General features: G+C 39.4%; 1 protein-coding gene across 1 annotated transcript in view; it reads left to right on the forward strand.

Moving 5' to 3' along the window:
• The window catches only part of LOC150105113 (disheveled-associated activator of morphogenesis 2-like), a 575,640-nt gene that overhangs the window by 417,926 nt on the left and 138,897 nt on the right, over positions 1–18,817 (forward strand). The window contains exon 18 of the mRNA XM_090396160.1: positions 1,649–1,846. Within this exon, the coding sequence (XP_090252286.1) occupies positions 1,649–1,846 (198 nt within the window). The remainder of the gene's footprint in view (positions 1–1,648; positions 1,847–18,817) is intronic.

The raw sequence follows: 18,817 nt of genomic DNA on the forward strand, positions 1-18,817 counted from the left end.
AAACATGTCTCACTTATTTCCATAATTTTGGGGTAAATGAAATTGTATCGACACTATAATTTCATTCCTCTTATTCCGTGTATTTCTGGAATTCGTAAACATACACACTAGCTCATTTCTGGCTTATAACAAGTCCTACTGTCCCCCCCACTTCTCAGATATGACCCTTCCCTCTTCATATCCCCCCCCAGCTATTCATCTCTATCATCACTAACCTTCCATCTCTCCTTGACCTAAATGTCACCTCCACGTCCTTGGGCATATCAACCGTGTCTTGCACACTTGCACATCCACTCTTGTATCCATTATCCACATTTCTCATTCAGTATCTCCCTGTCCATCTCGAAATCCCCTATACACACACACCATTTCCCTGCCTCTCTTGTGTTCTTCACTCTCATTCTTTCACTCATGCCACTCACCTGTCCATTCACAAGCTCTCTCCTACCTACTCTCCTGCTCTTCCACATTAGTTCTTGCTTTCTCAGGTCTTTCTTTTACTTCTGTCATTACTTTCTCTTATAGCAACAGTTTCTCCAGCTGACCTGCATCAAAATCCAATTAAATGCAGCTCATATCTTTTATACAGCTCCATCTATTCTATCTCTAATTCTTCCCACACACACACACACACACACACACAAAAAAGTACTCTTTTCTCTTCATATAATTCTTAATAACTGTGATATAGAGATCCTGCAGGGTGATTTAGATAGTCCAATAGTATGGGCAAAGGATAATAGTTGCTGGTTCAGTATGAAAAAATATAGAGATTATATAGCTATGTATTACATTGATGGGACTGCATTTAAAGAGACTGATGAAGCTAGTATTTGGGATGATCATAGAAAACAAGTTGGAAATTAGGGAATATAGTGCAGAATAGGACAAAGATTCATTGGGAGTTGAAGGAAGAAAGTACAGATACAAATTTATTATCTCTCTTTATAAGGTTTTGATATGATCACATCTGGACTACTATGCATAAATCTGGTCATCTGGGTTTCTTGGGAGAGGAGGGAATAGAGGGCATTCAGAGGCAGACCAAGTGGCACATCTGTGGATTTCTTCCTATAAGAATAGATTGAAGGTTTGTATATTACAAAATTTAATTGATAGGTCAAAAAGAGAGTATGATAAAAACATATAACTTACTGAGGAGTTTTGGATAGATGCAGAGTGATTAGCTTGCAGAGTGATGAATGACTGAAAAGCAGTTGTGTTTTGTCAATTTATTTATTTATTCATATGGAGTTTCCTCCCTTTTCTCCCCTGTCCCTATTGGGGCTAGTTGAGCCCCCCCCCCCATGGGAGGTTAAGTATTTATGGCTGTAGATCCGTGTTCACGGGCCGGTTTGCCTGCTTGCGGGATGAAAAACCCCAGATAAACTGGGGGGAAAAAAACCTGCTGTCCACGGCGACAGGAATCAAACCCAGGACACTCCTTCCCCAGGTATATGGTTGTGAAGTGCATAGCCACTAGGCTAACTGTGTGGACTGTGTTTTGTCAATGAATGAGTTTATGAAAAAAAAGTACGAATGGTATTGTTTGAATAATGGTTATGTGGGCATCCTGCAATGAATCTTCAGACTCCATGGATATGCCCATATAATAATAATAATTAATTAATGTTGACATTTTTTACAGTGTAATGGATCAGTAGAAGACATACCTATGATAACAAGAGCTGCAACAAGAGCAAGAGAACTTTCTGTTATTGATGGTCGACGAGCTCAAAACTGCACAATACTCTTATCTAAACTGAGGTTGACTAATGATGAAATCTGTAAGGCAATCCTTAGTATGGACAACAAGGAACAGCTTCCCAAAGACATGGTTGAACAGGTATGGCTATAATAATCAATTAATAAGTTTAAAATTTTGAAAAATATAAATTTCAGTTATACATGAACATACCATAGTGATGCTACTAAAACTTATTCTATACATTTTTTGTATATATGTAAACATTTAACATGTCTATTAAAATTGACTAGCCATAGTGAAAGATAAAGACTCTTAAAAGATTTTGATTCATCCTTTTACCTCTAGCCAAGCCATAGAAAACATATTTGGTAAAACACATTTACTTTTTTTTTCATTTTATTCTTTGAAAATAAATCCCACCCACAAAAGGTTGTAAACTTGTACATTAATATCATGAGTGGATTTGCATTAGATAATCTGGAAGCCTACCTTGGAGACCAAACATATTCCTTTTTCAGTCAATTCAGATTTCCATTAAGCAGATTGGTATCCCATTTGCCATTTAAAGTCATTCACAAGTATTGATATTATTATTATTATTATTATTTAGGCCTCTGAAGAGTCAAAAGACTCATCGTGGGAGGTCCTTCCTAGGAAAAACAAGTCTATCAAGACTCATCATGGGAGGGCCCTCTTAGGAAACACAAAATCTGTCATACCACTCCTTAAACTCATCGACTATTCTCACTCTCACCACTCCATCAGGCAATGCATTCCACGGTTCAACCACCCTCCATGCAAAGAAACCACTCCTCACCCCTCTTGCTCACAGTTTCCTTTCGTAACTTCCAGGGATGGCCTCTTGTCATCACTCCTTCCCGCTGTTCAACCAAGCGAAAGAACTCCCCAGTGTCGACCCTGTGACTGCCTCTCATCAGTTTAAAAGTCTCAATCATATCACCTCTCCTTCTTCTATTCACCAAACTCTGTAGTCCACATTCCCTCAGCCAATCCTCATAACCAAAATTGTACAGTCCTGAAACCATCTTTGTCATCCATCTTTGTACCCTTTCCACAGTTAATTTATCCCCTTCAAATCCTGCAGAACAAATCTGAGAACAATAATGTAAGTGTGGTCTGATCAGGGTCTTCTACAACAGAATGATAACTCTTTTATCTCTGCAGGTCAGCGTCTTTCTCATTACTGTAGCAATCCTCTATGTTACCTTCACCACTTTTGCAATATTTTCCCTAAATTTCAGCTTTCTATCAATCATCAACCCCCCCCCCCCCGCCAGATCTCTTTTCTCCCTTACTTCCTCCAATAGAGTATGCAGCGTCCCATCGATGTGTCCCAAACCTCAAAACCTTACACTTTGCTGCATTAAACTGAAATCCCCATTCATTTCCCCATCTATCTAGCTTATTCAAATCCTCTTGCATGACTACCACATCTGCACTATTACTAATAAACCTTCCCAGCTTCACATCATCTACAAACAACTGAACATCCCCCTGCAATCCACTGACAATGTCATTGATATAAAGGTTAAACAATATAGGTCCCACTACTGAGCCCTGGGGGACCCCACTTGTAACCCTCTGCCCTTGAAACTGCCCCACATACACAACTCTCTGATACCTATTGGACAACCAATCCTGAATCCAGTTGACCAACCTGACATCCAAACCCATGTGCTGCAACTTAAATATCAGCTCATCATGCTTCACCCTGTCAAACGCCTTCGCTAAATCCAAGAAAATGGCAGTATATGCCTTTCCCTCATCTACTGCTCTTGTAACTTTATTATAAAAGGCTAGCATATTACTAAAACAAGAGTGCCCCTTCACAAATCCATGTTGACTCTCACAGATAACATTACTCTCATCTGCCCAATGTTGTATACGGTCCTAACTAATTTCTCCGAGATCTTAACAACTACTGATGACACACAAACTGGCCTATAATTAGACACTTCAGTATGCTACCGCCCTTATGTAATTTCACTATCTTACCTTCCTTCCATTTCCTGGGTACCTTTCCCATAGCCAGACTTTCATTGAAAAGCCAGGTCAAGGGAGCTGTCAGTTCTTTAGCACATTTTCTCAAAACTCGTGGTCCAGAGTACTCAGTATTTGGAACATGCTCTCTCCTCCTGCACCGCTAAACTTCGAACCTGCCCTGTATCTCTAGTGTTAAAATTTACTCCTCCAGGATGAAATACACAAAAATAAAGTGTTCATTGAACAATTCCACTATGTTCTCTGCATCAGCCGCTCTATTCCCATTTTTATCCCATAATGTCATTCTTCCATTTCTCCTCCTACTGGCCACATAGCTATAAAAATTCCCTTGGATTTTCTTTGGATCTCAGGCCAATCTCTTCTCATATTCCAGTTTCGCCTTCCTTACCATACTAGTCACTCTCCTGGCATGTGTCTTATATTCTTCATGCATATGCTCTTCACCTATCTCCTTATATCTCTTCGATAGCCTCTTTTTCACATGCAGTTCCTGTTTAATATTGTTTGTCATCCATTTTACACTGTTAGACCCTGAAGGGAGAACTTCTTAACAAGTTATTCATTCAGGAATCTAACATGAAAGTTTAATAGAAAAATAAAAAATGCCTAATACCTGCTTACCAGTGGAAGGTGAGAAACACAACTTGTTGTATGAAAGTGTCTATCAGTATGTGTATTGGAAATATTTATTGTCAGACAGAAAGCTAAGATCAGGAATTATGTCAGATTAGCACTATATTTAAAGGAAACATTAGCTTAATTTTGTCTTATTAAGCTACCAAAATATCGTAAGTCACCAAACAGGCAATGACTGACAGATCAAAGGTCATGTCTTTGCCGCATGTGCCTACCATAACACCAAATACTGCAACTTATGAGGAAGCTGACGTAAGCTCACTTTCCTCGAAAACAACACCTAATAGCAAGGGGGAAAGTGAAGGATCAACCTAAGGGCGATGTAAGTTACGGATTGTGCGAAAAAAGAATACAGAGAAAGAGGGCGCTGAAAAGGAATATATAAGGCAATTGCAAGCCTTTTTTTTATCTTTCCGGGATTTTGATATCGAGGACTCTCGATGAGTGATAGGGGTGCTATGTCATCGGACAGCGGGCCGTATTCCTGATAGCGCTGAGAAGTATTTTGCAGAGCCATACGAGAATCAATAGCTCATGCAGAATCGTGCCAGCCGCTGGATGTCCCACCGAGGGAGCAGAGAAAACCCGTAGTTCCAGCCATAACCAGATTATATCCGGTAGCAGTGAGAGGAACAACTTAGTTAAGAGACCTGACCCAGAGATAGCAAAGACGAAGGATGACCCGAGCAACACGTGGTCGTTAATAGACCTTCGGAGGGACTTGATAATGTAGAGATCTTTTGTTTTATGTCTTGGAATTGTTAGAAGGTAGAATTTGTGTCTTGATAAAGCAAATGAGGACATTTTAGAGAACTTTGATAGGATAAAGTAATTAATACAGCCAATTCTATTAGACAAAGAATTGTATACAATGAATCTCTAATTTGTATATGATTGAAGTAGTGAGAACCCTTTGTTAAGTTGAAAATTTAACTAAGAAAGAAACGAGTTGTGAATTATCTGTTTTAGAGTAACAGGATGAAAGGATTTAATTTGAATGTGACATGTTTTGTTTTCCATTAGTATTATATGATTTAGCATGTCAGCTTATGTAAGAGAGTTTGATTAGTATTGAACTGTTTGTCTAGCTCAGCATACGATATTCACTTAGCTAGGAACTTAGAAGTCTTAATAATTTGATGCATAATTTATGTACTTGTCTTTTAGTATTAATAAACATGTTTTGTTACTTAAACCTGAGTCACGCCTGATTTCGAGGTGTCAAGCTACCACTTGTGAAAATAGAACCAATAGCAGGAAGGAGTTTAGATAAATATATGTTTGATCTTAGGTCACGACTGCAAGATACCAAGATCTATATACTCAAGTGTGAATTCTACATTAAGGTATATGCCTGTAGACCTAGGAATATTTCCCTGAACTTGGATTACATTCTTGTTATAGGAAACTGGCTGGCACAGTTAAAATATAAATTTGCCAGTTTCTAAAAAGGAAATATCCATAGGAGCCACACAAGGTTATACAAAAGGGTAAAATATAAATTATGAAGACAGAAAACATTTCATAACAACACCAAATTGTGTCCTCTTATTCACTTGAGGAATACAGCTTACTATTGCTTCTAACAAATATTCCTTCACAATTTACCAAGCACTGATGATATTCTGGCCTTCCAATTCCTCCCTCCATGAAACTCCCCAAGTTGTTGTCTAAGACTATTATAATCTCCTGCCTTATAATTGCACATATGTCCCTGTCTTTTTTGATACTCCTGCATGTCATGTTCGCCGCTAGAGGGCCAGGGGAACAGTTGTGTTTTCAGGGAGCTCCCAAAAGCTAAGTACAATTTTGAATGGAAATTAGAATATATGTTAAAAATCATAACGTAATATTGTCTAAATTTGGTAGCTTGTTGTGTCTGTGTGATTTTGGTGTAAATTCCGTAAATTAATTTAGTCTTTAACGATACGTTTCATATATTTGAATATGGCGGCAATGCGACGTAAGATAATGCCGTCCAAAAATACGACGCCATTGTTCAAAAACTATAATGTGAGGGAATTTGTCCAATGTGATGTGTGTGGAATGTATGCATTCCTGAATGAGGCTGGAGTATGGATTGAAAGTGATAGTGGTGGGAGAATGTGTAGAAAGTGTATGCAAAGTGAGGAGTCGAAGTATGTGTCAGGTTGTGAGACAGTTATGGTTGAAGAAAGCCAGAATGCAAGTGAAAATAGTGGCTCGATAGGGAATTGCGGTGTACAAGATGGCAATGTGAGCGGTGATCTAAGAAAGAGTGAGAGCAATTATACAGAAAGAGAAAATGGTTTGAATGATAAAAAAAATGAGGAATAAATTGTAGGAAGTGAGATCGCTAGGCTGCGCGCAGTGATACAAGATGCGCAGCGGCAATTAGAGCACCTGCAAAACTCTTTCCAGAGTGATTCGGCTAACGTAAATAAACAGCGTGGGCGAGTTTCCGAAATGAAGGAGAGAGTGTTGTATGGTGACTCGTTATTAAGAGGAGTAATAGATGGGAGTGTAACTAAATCGTACTTACCGGGTGTGAAATTTAAGGATGTAAGTGAGAGCATTAGAGTGCAAAAACAGAGGGTGAAAGAAATAACAATTGTGGCTGGTACGAATGAATTGAAAGGTGATAAATTTTTTATGAGAGAGGACTTGAAAGTATTGTTAAAGGTAGCGAAAGAAAAGAGTGACAGAGTTAGAATGGTGAGTCTGTTACCACGGTATGACAGAGAGGAGTTTAGAAGGAGGGCCATAATCGCAAATGATATTATGCGCAGGTTATGCGGACGGTGTGGTGTGGAATTTGTGGACGTGTGGAATGAGTTTGATGGGCGAAAGGACTTATACAAGATGGATGGCCTGCATTTGAATGGACTTGGTGTGTGGAGACTGGAAAAAGTGTTGTTGAATGAAGTGAAAATGGATGTGCAGAACCAGGGAAACTAGAACTACCAAGGAGGGGGGGAAGTGGATATCCAGACATCAGTGAGACAGTTGAGTGTAAAAATGTATATAATGTACCTGAGCCAGCGATAAGGACAAAAAATGGGAATGGGATATTTAGAATAACGCATCAAGATAGGGGTGGGACAAAGGGAACACTGCAATTCATGTATACTAATGCCAGGAGTATTAGGAACAAGAAGGAAGAATTTTTGGCCTTGATTGGCTCTTCCTGACCACAGGTTATTGGCATTAGTGAAACATGGCTGACGGAAGATGATATAGTTAGTGGGATAGAATGTGTAGGTTATAGTATGTTTAGGAGGGACAGAGAGAATTAAAATTGGGGGAGGGGTGTTATTGATGATAGCTGATGAACTGCAGCCAAGGAGAATTGAAGTATTGCAGGATAGTGAAAGAAGCTCATTTGAAGCTATTTGGTGTGAGATTGATACTGGCAGAATAAAATATACAGTTGGGTGCTGCTATAGACCAGGTGATGGAATAGATGGTGGAGATGGTATGCATAAACAAATTGATGAAATGAGTGGAAGGAGGGTAATTATTATGGGGGATTTCAACTATGGTAACATTGATTGGAAGGAGGAGAGGACACATGTGAGGAAGGAAATGGATTTTATTCAATTATTAAGGGATAACTATCTGAAACAGCATGTAATTGAAAATACTAGGGGTGTGAGAGTGCTTGACCTGGTAATAGTATCTGAGAATTTGACTGTAATGAATATGACCATGTTGCCACCTATTGGTGAGAGTGATCATAATGTCTTGACCTGGGAGGTGGCTAAAGGTGTGAAATTTGTGATTAAGACAGGGTATATGTGGAATTACCGTGCTGGCAAGTATGACAAGCTTAGGAGATTGCTTGGATCAGTGCCATGGCATGTACAACTGGAAGGGCTGGACGTTGATAGAGCATGGGAAGTGATCAAAGAGCATTTACAGGAGGTTATGGCTGATTGTATACCTAAGGTTCGAATAGTGAAACAAGGAGGGGTTAAATGGATGAATAACACCATTAAGCTTGAGCTGCAAAAAAAGAAACAACTATGGAGGGAATTTAAAGAAAGGGGGTGACCTGCAGGCTCACGAACGGTATAAAGTACAGGCCAGAAGGGTAACTAGTGTGGTAAAAACAGCAAAAGCCGATTATGAAAGGAAACTAGCTATGCAAGCAAAAGAGAATCCCAAACAGTTCTTTCAATATGCTGCAAGCAAGAAAAAAACTGTACATGGCAAAATGATTTTAAGGAATGACGATGGTAAAGAGTTCACTGAACCAGTCGATATAGTGGAGTTACTGAGCGCGCACTTTGCAAAAGTATATCATCCAGGTGGTGACGTTGAAAAAATGAAGGAACCATTAGTTTATATGGGAATTGTGATGAATGAAGTGGAGGTGAATAGTCTATTACAGAACCTTAATGTGAATACATCTGTGGGATTGGATGGTATACCGGCACGGGTCTTGCATGAAGCGGCTAATGAATTATCAGTGCCCTTGACCATGTTGTTTAATCTGAGTCTCAGGTCTGGCTTAGTCCCGAAGGCGTGGAAAGAGGGGAAAATAGTTTCACTGCATAAAGGAGGATCCAAGACTATGGTTGCAAGTTACCGACTGATCAGCATATCAGGAGTCGTTGTCAAGATCTTGGAGAAAGTAGTCAAGGGAAAAATACAGGAATGCATTGATGAAAATGAGATACTGTACAGAGAACAGCATGGCTTTGTGAAGGGTAGATCATGCCTCAGTAACTTGCTTAAGTTTTATAACAAGGTGACGGCTGAACTGGATAAGGGAAATGGGTTTACAGTGATACTGCTGGACCTGGCAAAGGCATTTGACAGGATACCACATGGAATTCTAATCCGTAAACTACAACATATGGGAATGGATATAGGGTTGGTGAGATGGATAGCTGGGTGGTTGATGGAGAGATATCAAAGAGTAGTTTATTCAGGAGTAGAGTCCAAAAAACGGCCTGTGACTAGTGGTGTGCCACAGGGTTCTGTTCTTGGACCACCGCTGTTTAATCTGTTCATTAACGATATAGGGAAGGGTCTAAGTGGGACAGTTCATTTGTTCGCTGATGATGCAAAGTTGGGTAGGGCGATAGTGAATGCAGAAGATGTCAAAGTCTTGCAAGATGACTTAGATAGATTGGAGTTCTGGACTAAGGAGAATGAATGTCAATTTAATGTGACAAAATGTAAGGTTATGCATTTCGGAGTGAAAAGATTAGCAGCAGTATACCACATTGGTGGAACTGTACTCCAAGAGATTGATGAGGCCAGGGACTTGGGAGTGTTGGTGGATAGGGAGATGAAGTTTAGGGGGCACATTGCGAAAGTAGCTAAATCAGCTCATCAACTCACTTGGTTGTTGAAAAATACATTGACGAGCAGAGAAAAACAAGTTATTGTACCTCTGTACCGAGCCCTGATAAGACCTCATCTCGACTACTGTGCCCAGATTTGGCCACCTCGGTTCCTTCTTGATGGGGAGGAGGTTGAGAGGATCCAGAGGCGAGTGACTAAGATGATAGCAGGTCTATGGAATGAACCATATGAGAACAGGTTGAAGATTTGTATGTTGCAGAAACTAGTTGATAGGTAGAAAAGGGGAGATATGATTGAGACATTCAAATTGCTAAAAGGATTCTATAGGATTAATTCAGATAATATTTTTGAGATCAGGACTGGTGGTGGGAGAACTAGGGGACACCCATGGAAGCTGGGCAAGAGCGTGGCTAGCAGGGGTGTTAGAGCTTGGTTCTTTACTTTTAGAGTGGTAAATGAGTGGAATAAGCTGCCAGAGTCTGTTGTGGGTGCTATGACAGTGAGCGAGTTCAAGGCAAGGTATGATAGATACTGTGAGAATATTGAACAGCTGTGTGAACATGATGTTTAAGGCCTCCCTCGATGAGTCTAAGGACTCCTGGAGTAGCCCGTGGTAATAATAATAATAATAATAATGTCTATTCATCCTCCAAGTCAAAACCACATGGTCACTCTCTAACGTGTGGGAGAGATGTCATCTCAGTTATTATCAACTCTTCTGATGCTATGACCAAATCCAAAACTCTTGAACGTTTTGTTCCCTCTATTACATGTTGCCTAAGATATTTGTCCTTCACGAATTCTAGAAATTCCATTCCCTTATTGCCACATGCATCTTTCTCTCCCCAATTTATACTGCTGTAGTTAAAATTTCCTATAACAATCATTCTTCTTGCACTTGCCAAGCTCAACTGGCTAAACATCTCCTGGTCTTCACCCTGTGTGCTCCTTGATTTGTAGCAATACCCTACTAAATATCCCATCTTGCCCATCTCTACCTGACACCATATGCTTTGAAAATTATTAGTGTCACTGCCTTCCGAAGCGTCCACTCTTAGAGGACATAAGTCGTCACTTATCATAAGCAGTACTCCACCACCACATTTTCCCTTCCTATCCTGCCGAAAAATGCTGTACCCTGCTACTTCTATTCCTGTTATTATATACTCTTCTGTTAACCACGTCTCAGTGATCCCAATAATCTTTGGCCAGGCTGATGCTGTCAGCGCCACCAATTCCTCTCCTTTATTCCGGATACTTTTGGCATTAGTATAAAGCATAAAAATGCCACTGTTTCTATATGCATTATCCCCTCTAGACTCCACTGATGTCGTCCCCTTCTCCCAAGTACCCATTCCCACAAGAGGCCACCCATGCTACCATCCACCTTGGGCATTCTAGTTTCCCTGTATTGACACACCCACTCTTTCAGAACAGCAATCTCTCAAGATGCCTATGTCCTTCCTCATTGAAATGCAAGCGGTCCCTCGCTTACAATTCCTCTCTGTTCTCAAACGCCCTCCAAGCATCCACTTATTCCAATCCTCTCTTCTGACACATTCTAGCTATTATGTTATTCAATATTACTGCTCTTCTGCTCAGCTCATCACTATCATTCCTAGGCAGCATGCACACTATCTTTCCTCTCTGTGTCTTCTTTCGTACTACCTCAAGCAAGAATCTCATATCTCTCGCTGACCAATTTACATTTCCTCTCAAGTCATTTGTTCCTACCATTATAATCATCTCATCCACCATTTCAACCCTTTTAATTGCCATATCCAGTTTTTTCTATCATTCCTCCTAGCAAACACTCCCCATGCATCCTATCTTGCACATCATGGATCATTGAGTTCTGATACATTACACCTCTTACCACCCTGTTCCTCGATTGCTTCCCTGCATTCCTCACTCTCTCTCCTCAAACATTTTCTCTCTGTGTTCCACTACTTACCTGCCTTCCTGACATCACTCTATCCCTGGTTCTGCTCCTTCGCATTCTTCTCATTCCCCCTCTCCTACTGTTTCTATTCTCTCCTTTTCTATCATTCCCATACCTCTCTTTCATTCCCTCTCTTCCACTTATCCTATTCGCTCCTCTTCTATCATTCCCGTAACTCTCTCTCATTCCCTCTCTTCCACTTATCCTATTCTCTCCTCTTCTATCATTCCCACACCTCTCTTTCATTCCCTCTCTTCCACTTATCCTATTCTCTCCTCTTCTATCATTCCCGTAACTCTCTCTCATTCCCTCTCTTCCACTTATCCTATTCTCTCCTCTTCTATCATTCCCATACCTCTCTCTCATTCCCTCTTCTACTGTTTCTATACTTTCTTCTTCTATCATTCCCAAAACTTTCTCTCACTCTTACTCTGATTCGCCTTGCATACATCCCTTCCATTCTCCTAATCTCATTTTTCATACTTCTCATCTCATTCATAAGACATTCCACCTCCTCTTTCAGCTCATCTGTCCCTCTCTGCAAGTTAGTCACTCTTACTCGCCATTCATTTACCCAATCAAAACCATCTCCTTAAACTTCACAGTCATTCAAGCCTTCCACACTCCCGACTCTGATTTTCTAATTCATATTTTGCTTGTCATTCTCTCCTATCACACTACTCGTCTCCTGACATTCTTTTCCAGTCCCTGAAGCAACTAGGTCAGTTATCGAAATATCTAATTCATTGATTTCCTCCCACTGCCTGCATTTTCCACATATACGCTCTTCCCCTTCTCTCACCCCCCATATATCCAACTTCCAGGAAGCATACATATTGCAAACACTGCATGCCACAAAGTCCTTTATTATGTTACGTATAATAGAGTTCTTAAATGGCGGAGGACTTGGTGATATGCCATTTGTGATTGCAGCTGCATCCGCCATCATTCCTTACTGACAAGTAACTACTAAACTAATTGTTAAAAATATATATGAACACTGTATTATATATATATAAATAAACATGTTAAAGATACCAAGCTATTTTAAACCTGGTTTTACTCCATTTCCCAAGTAAGCAAACAGACAAACAAGTCAAGTTTGCACCTGCAAGTGTTGCAAGTCTAGCTGATCCTGCACGTAGTGCAAAACCAAGGCAACTCATGGTAAAAATAGAATAAACTCTGATCACTAATCTTAATATTTACCTTTAATGCAAAGCACATCTCTGTGCTTTACATTAATTGGGAAATGGAGTAAAACCAAGTTTAAAATAGCTTGGTATCTTTAACATTAAGAAATGAATTTTAACAATTAAAATTAAAAGCAATCTTAAGGAACAAAATATGTAAATATTAGAATAAATCATTACACATAGTTGCATAGTGTGTCACCATTTTAATCATAAATATATGTCAAAATTCATCAGCTACTCAACTGCCTTTGTTGATATGCTCAACTAGGTCTGATGAGCTTATTAGGGAATGCTCATACATGATGTGAGTCATTGTCTGAATGCACTGCAGTCACAATCTAGAGTCAGAATGATTCCTCAAAGAGTGCAACCATGTCATGCTCCTACCTAATCCACTTTGAAGACAGTTAAGTGTTCACCAGAAGCAGTGAGGGAGATCAAAGCCAGATGGTCAACTACTTGGATCCTTTGCAACCTCTTTATCAGACATGGTCTTCATATTGTTTCATTCTTCTTTCCAAGAATCGGAAATATTAAATCCCTCGTTGATCAGCTGTTTTGTAATTTCCAAGGGGAGATGATGAGATCTGAGTCTACCACATCCTGCCATTTTCAAATACATGTGGATTGGGAGTTGTGGGATGTTCATGATTATTGAATATTCTCTTTGAAGGAATTGCTTCCTGCAATAGATGTCGTGGAACAATATTGCTCAAAACTGAGACCCAGCATAGTGGGATCGGTTTCACTGTTCCTGTAACAATTCTTAGCTGGTGTTGAGTTGGGTATCAACCTTAGAGGTGTGTGTGTGTGTGTCTGTGCGTGTGTGTGTGTTGTTCACACAGGTGCACAATATAAAGCAAGGACATTCACCAAGTTCCACTTGGTGCAGTCCAGAGCACCTCTGCCAGGATTCCCCCGTGATGTGCTGGAAATCTTCTGAATGATGTTGTTTCAGGATGCCAGCTTAGCAACAAGTATTGTAAGATACCAACACAACATGAGGGCCCTGGGTTTGAGGTTTGGGATTTGGGCTGTACCTTAATGTCTAACTTCTTGTGTCAGTTTTGAGTTTCTTGTGAGCCTGTTTATGGCAGAGGTGAAAATAAGACACCTCTATTTTACTTAGGTTTGGCTGCAGTCTCCAGTTCCTAAAAGAAGTGCTTAGCAGAGCTATATCTCTCTTGTTAATATATCTTCTGTCATTTTTATTCATTGATCTTGAGATCAATTCATTGATCGGGCAGAAATTTGTTCTGTAGAAGAAGAATTATGTCATTGATTGGGACATTTGTGAAATGGGCAGAAACGTCAAAACTGACTAATAAATCATCTTTGCTGAGTGTTATGTTTTTAATTTTGTTTATGAAGTGTTTGTGTGTTCTTTATATAGGAGGAGGAATGACCTATCAACTCTTTGAGTGTTGATGCTAATTTCTTGGCTAGGTGATAATTAGGACTGTCTATTCCCTCAACTATTAGCCAATAGTTGAGGGAATGTTCCACCCGATATTATGGCTCTCTTTGTCCACATACTACATTCTAGTTACTTCGTGTGGCAAAATAAATTTTACGTACAAAAAGAAGGTATGGCCATAGGCTCACTGCTATCTCCCCCCCCCCACACACACACCAATTGCTAATTTTTATTTGGAAGCTTTTGGGCAATGTGCTCTTGATTCCTTTACTCTAAAACCTACAGTTTAGCTTAGATACGTTGATGATGTATTTTGTTATCTGGCCACATGGCCGCCAAACATTAAACACATTCCTTAGCCACCTGAACAAACAACATAAGCAGATACAATTTACTTTTGAAATTGAAAATCAGAACTCGCTCCTGTTCCTGGATACACTAATCACACATCTTCCCTCAAGCAGTCTATCCTTCACTGTTTACCGCAAGCCTACACACACACCGGCCAATATATACATGCTAACTCATATCACCACCCTTCGCAAAAATTTGGAGTCATCAACACCCTCAAAAACAGAGCTATAACAATATGCTCTAATGAACAAGCTCTTAAACAAGGATTAAAAATGATTAGCAATACATTTATAAATAACGAATATAGCAAAAATACTATTAATAAAGTTCTTCATAAAATTTCATCGAAAAGTAATATAGATTACAGTGAAAACATAACCATCCCATACATTAAAGGGTTATCAGAAAAAATTAATAGAATCCTACATCATTATAATCTTAATGCCACTTTTAAACCACCTTTAAAATTAAAAAAACATATTCAACACCTCTAGTGATCCTCTCTCCCCATTGGCACACCCTGGAGTTTATTGCATCTATTGCAATAAACTCCAGGGTGTGCCAATCTCTTAATTAAACTCCAATCTATTATTTTCTTTATGAGCATGTTACTCTCCAGCTTAATTTAACTTTGTAACCTAATAGATAATGATAATAACAGGACTCAAGCTTTGATGTAGTGTGTTTTTTTTTTAATGACCTCTGGTGTTTAGATTGAGAAGAAAGTGATTTTTAATCAGTGAATAGTTCATTTTTTCCCAGTTTTTGAGTGCTAAATTGTTTCTCTGAATACGAGTATACTTCAGTGGTTGTTTTTTGGAAGTTAGTTGCTGTCGCGATATAATATATTTTGGTTACCATCAGAATCGAATGCATAATGGTGGAAGACAAAATGAAGCTAAGTTTTCATTACTGTATTTAGTTATATTTCATTTTATTTAGTATACTTAAATGTTTTGTTTTGCTTGTAATTGTTTGTGCTTTTTTTTTCTATTTATATAACGGAATTTATTAATTGAATAATTAACGATTACGCTACTCGGCAGTAAGGAATGATAGCAGATTCAGCTGCAGTTGCAAGTGGCATATTGCCAAGTCCTCCGCCATTTAAGAACTCTATTATAAGAAATATCATAAGGGACTTTGTGGCATGCAGTACTTGCGGCAAGTATGCATCTCGGGAATTAGATATGTGGCTTGTTAAAGAGAGCGGAGAGCGTATGTGTGCAAAATGCAGGCAGTAAGAGGAAATGAGTGTCGAATTATCAATATCCGACCTTGTTGCTGCAGGAACGGGGAATGAATGTAGGAAGACAAGTAGTGTGATAGGAGAGAATGAAAAAAATATATATATGAATGAGAAAATAATAGTTGATAGTGTGGAAGGCGTGAGTGACTGTGAAAGTTTAGGAGATGGTTTTGTTTGGGAGAGTGAATTTAGATTAAGAGTGACTGACCTGCAGAGGGAGATAGATGAGCTGAAAGAGGAGGTGGAATGTCTTGTGAATGAGAGCAGAAGTATGAAAGATAAGATTAGGAGAATGGAAGAGATAAATGCAAGCTGAATCAGAGTGGGGGAGAGAGAGAAATTTGGGAGTGTTAGAAGAGGAGAGAAAGGAAACAGAAGAGAGGGAATGAGTGAGAGGTATGTGGGTGCTGGAAGAGGAGAGAATGGAAACAGTAGGAAAGATGGAATGAGAGATATGAAAATGCTAGAAGAGGAGAGAATGGAAACAGTAGGAGAGATGGAATGAGAGAGAGATATGGGAATGCTAGAAGACGAGAGGATGGAAACAGTAGGAGAGACGGAATGAGAGAGGGATATGGAAGTGCTAGAAGTGGAGAAAATGGAAACATTAGGAGAGAGGGAATGAGAGAGATGTACGGGAGTACTAGAAAAGGGGAGAATGGAAACAGTAGGAGAGAGAGGTATGGGAATGCTAGAAGAGAGAATAGTAGTAGAAGAGAGGGAATGAGAGAGACCTATGGGAATGAAAGAAGAGGAGAGAATGGAAACAATAGGAGAGAGAGAATGGTAAGAGGTATAATGTATGGCGACTCAATGATCCGTGGTGTTCAAGATAGGATGCGTGAGGAATGTTTGCCAGGAGGAACAATAGAAAGGGTGGCTATGGCAATTAAGAGAGGTGAAAGATTGGATGAGATGATTGTGATGGTAGGAACAAATGATTTGAGTGGTAATGTAAGTCGGGCAGTGAGAAATGTGAGATTTTTGCTTGAGGCTGTACGGAAGAAGACAGAGAGAGGAAAAATAGTGTGCGTGTTGCCTAGGTATGATAATGATGAACTGAACAGCAGAGCGGTGATATTGAATGGCATAATAGCGAGAATGTGTGACAAGAGAGGACTGGTATATGTGGATGCTTGGAGTGCGTTTGAGGAAAGAGAGGAATTGTATGCGAGAGACCGCTTACATTTGAATGAGGAAGGACGTAGGCATCTAGAGAGATTGCTGTTCTGAACGAGTCAGTGTGTCCCAGGGAGGATGATAGCAGAGGTGGCCTCTTGTGGGAATGGATACTTGGGAGAAGGGAGACGATGTCAGGTAGCACTGAGCCCAGTGGAGTCTAGAAGGGATAATGCTGGGTATAGAAACAATGACATTTATATGCCAGGAGTATCTGGAATAAGGGAGAGGAATTGGTGACACAGATAGCATCAGCCTGGCCAAAAATTATTGGGATCACTGAGACGTGGTTGACAGAAGGGAATGTAATAACAGGAATAGAAGTCGCTGGGTATAGCATTTTTCGTCAGGATAGGAGAGGAAAGCATGGTGGTTGGGTACTGCTTATGATAAGTGATGACCTATGTCCTCTAAGAGTGGAGGCTTTGGAAGGAAGTGAGACAAATGATTTTGAGAGCATATGGTGTGAGGTAGAGGTAGGCAAGACAGGATATTTAGTGGGGTGTTGCTACAGACCCAGGAGCACAGAGGATGGGGACCAGGAGATGTTTAGACAGCTAAGTTTGGCAAGTGCAAGAAGAATGATTGTTATGGGAGATTTTAACTACAGTAGTATAAATTGGAGAGAGGAAGATGCGTGTAGCAATAGGGGAATGGAATTTCTAGAATTCTTGAGGGACAAATGTCTTAGGCAACATGTAACAGAGGGAACAAGAGGTTCAAGAGTTTTGGATTTGGTTATAGCATCAGAAGAGTTGATAATAACTGAGATGACATCTTGTGGTGTTTCTCTGTTCACACATGTCTCCAGCGTTTGTTAGATCACTTTCAGCATAAGTTTACTTGCATGTCAAATTAAAGTGATTTCTATAATTCTCACAATCTCTGGGATTTGATTTTTAGGAATCGGGATGAATATTGATGTTTTCCAATCCAATCTCTAGGCTGGTATATTTTCTTCCAAACTTGTTGACAAATTTCAGCCAATATATTCACTACTTCATCCCAAACTGCTCTCAATAATTACACTGACACTCCAGGAGCTTTTCCTTTTGGCAGCTGATCCATTGCTGATATCACTTCACTTTTCATTATCATGTGTTCATCAACAAATTCACTTCTTTCAAATTCTCCTTCAATATTATCTTTCTTATACAAATCCTTTACATACTCTTTCCATCTTCTTTTTCAGTGCTTCTTCCATCATAATTTTCCTGAATTATTTTTTACAAGTTGTAATCTTATCTTTATCCTTATCTTATCTTTAGTCATTACCTTTCCAAGCATGACTCTTAAAATTTGCACTCAAGTTGTCTAACCCTTTCTTTGTTTCTGTCAAGTTTCATTTTTCTTCTTTCCTCTGCTATTTGAATAGCTTCTTCTGATAACCATTTACAATCTTTCTTTCTTGTGGCTTTCCTTAGAATCCTCTTTGCTGCTTCTGTGACTGTACATTCTCTTTCTTCCCACAGTTCTTCTAATTCTCTTCCTGTCTTCTCCCAATTTTGTAATTTCTTTACAACTTCTACTCTGAATGCTTCATTTATATGATTTAAATCGAATCTGATACTGTCATTTAGTTTCTTCTTAGCAATGAATTTCAATTTAACTTCAGCTATCAATAATTCATGATCTATCCCATAGTCTGCATCAGGTAATGTTTTTGCTGCTTGGATAGCACTTCTCCAGCTACTGCTGGCAACAATACAATCTATTTGATTTCTGTATTCACCAGTTGGTGAAGTTTTTGTGTACAGTCTTCTTTTATGTTGTTGAAAGCAAGTTTGCAATAAAGCAATGTTATCAACACGAAATC

This window comes from Typopeltis vanoorti, chromosome 7, assembly GCF_054136105.1.
Source record: "Typopeltis vanoorti isolate ZY-2024b chromosome 7, IOZ_Tvanoo_1.0, whole genome shotgun sequence".
Lineage (NCBI taxonomy): Eukaryota > Metazoa > Arthropoda > Arachnida > Uropygi > Thelyphonidae > Typopeltis > Typopeltis vanoorti.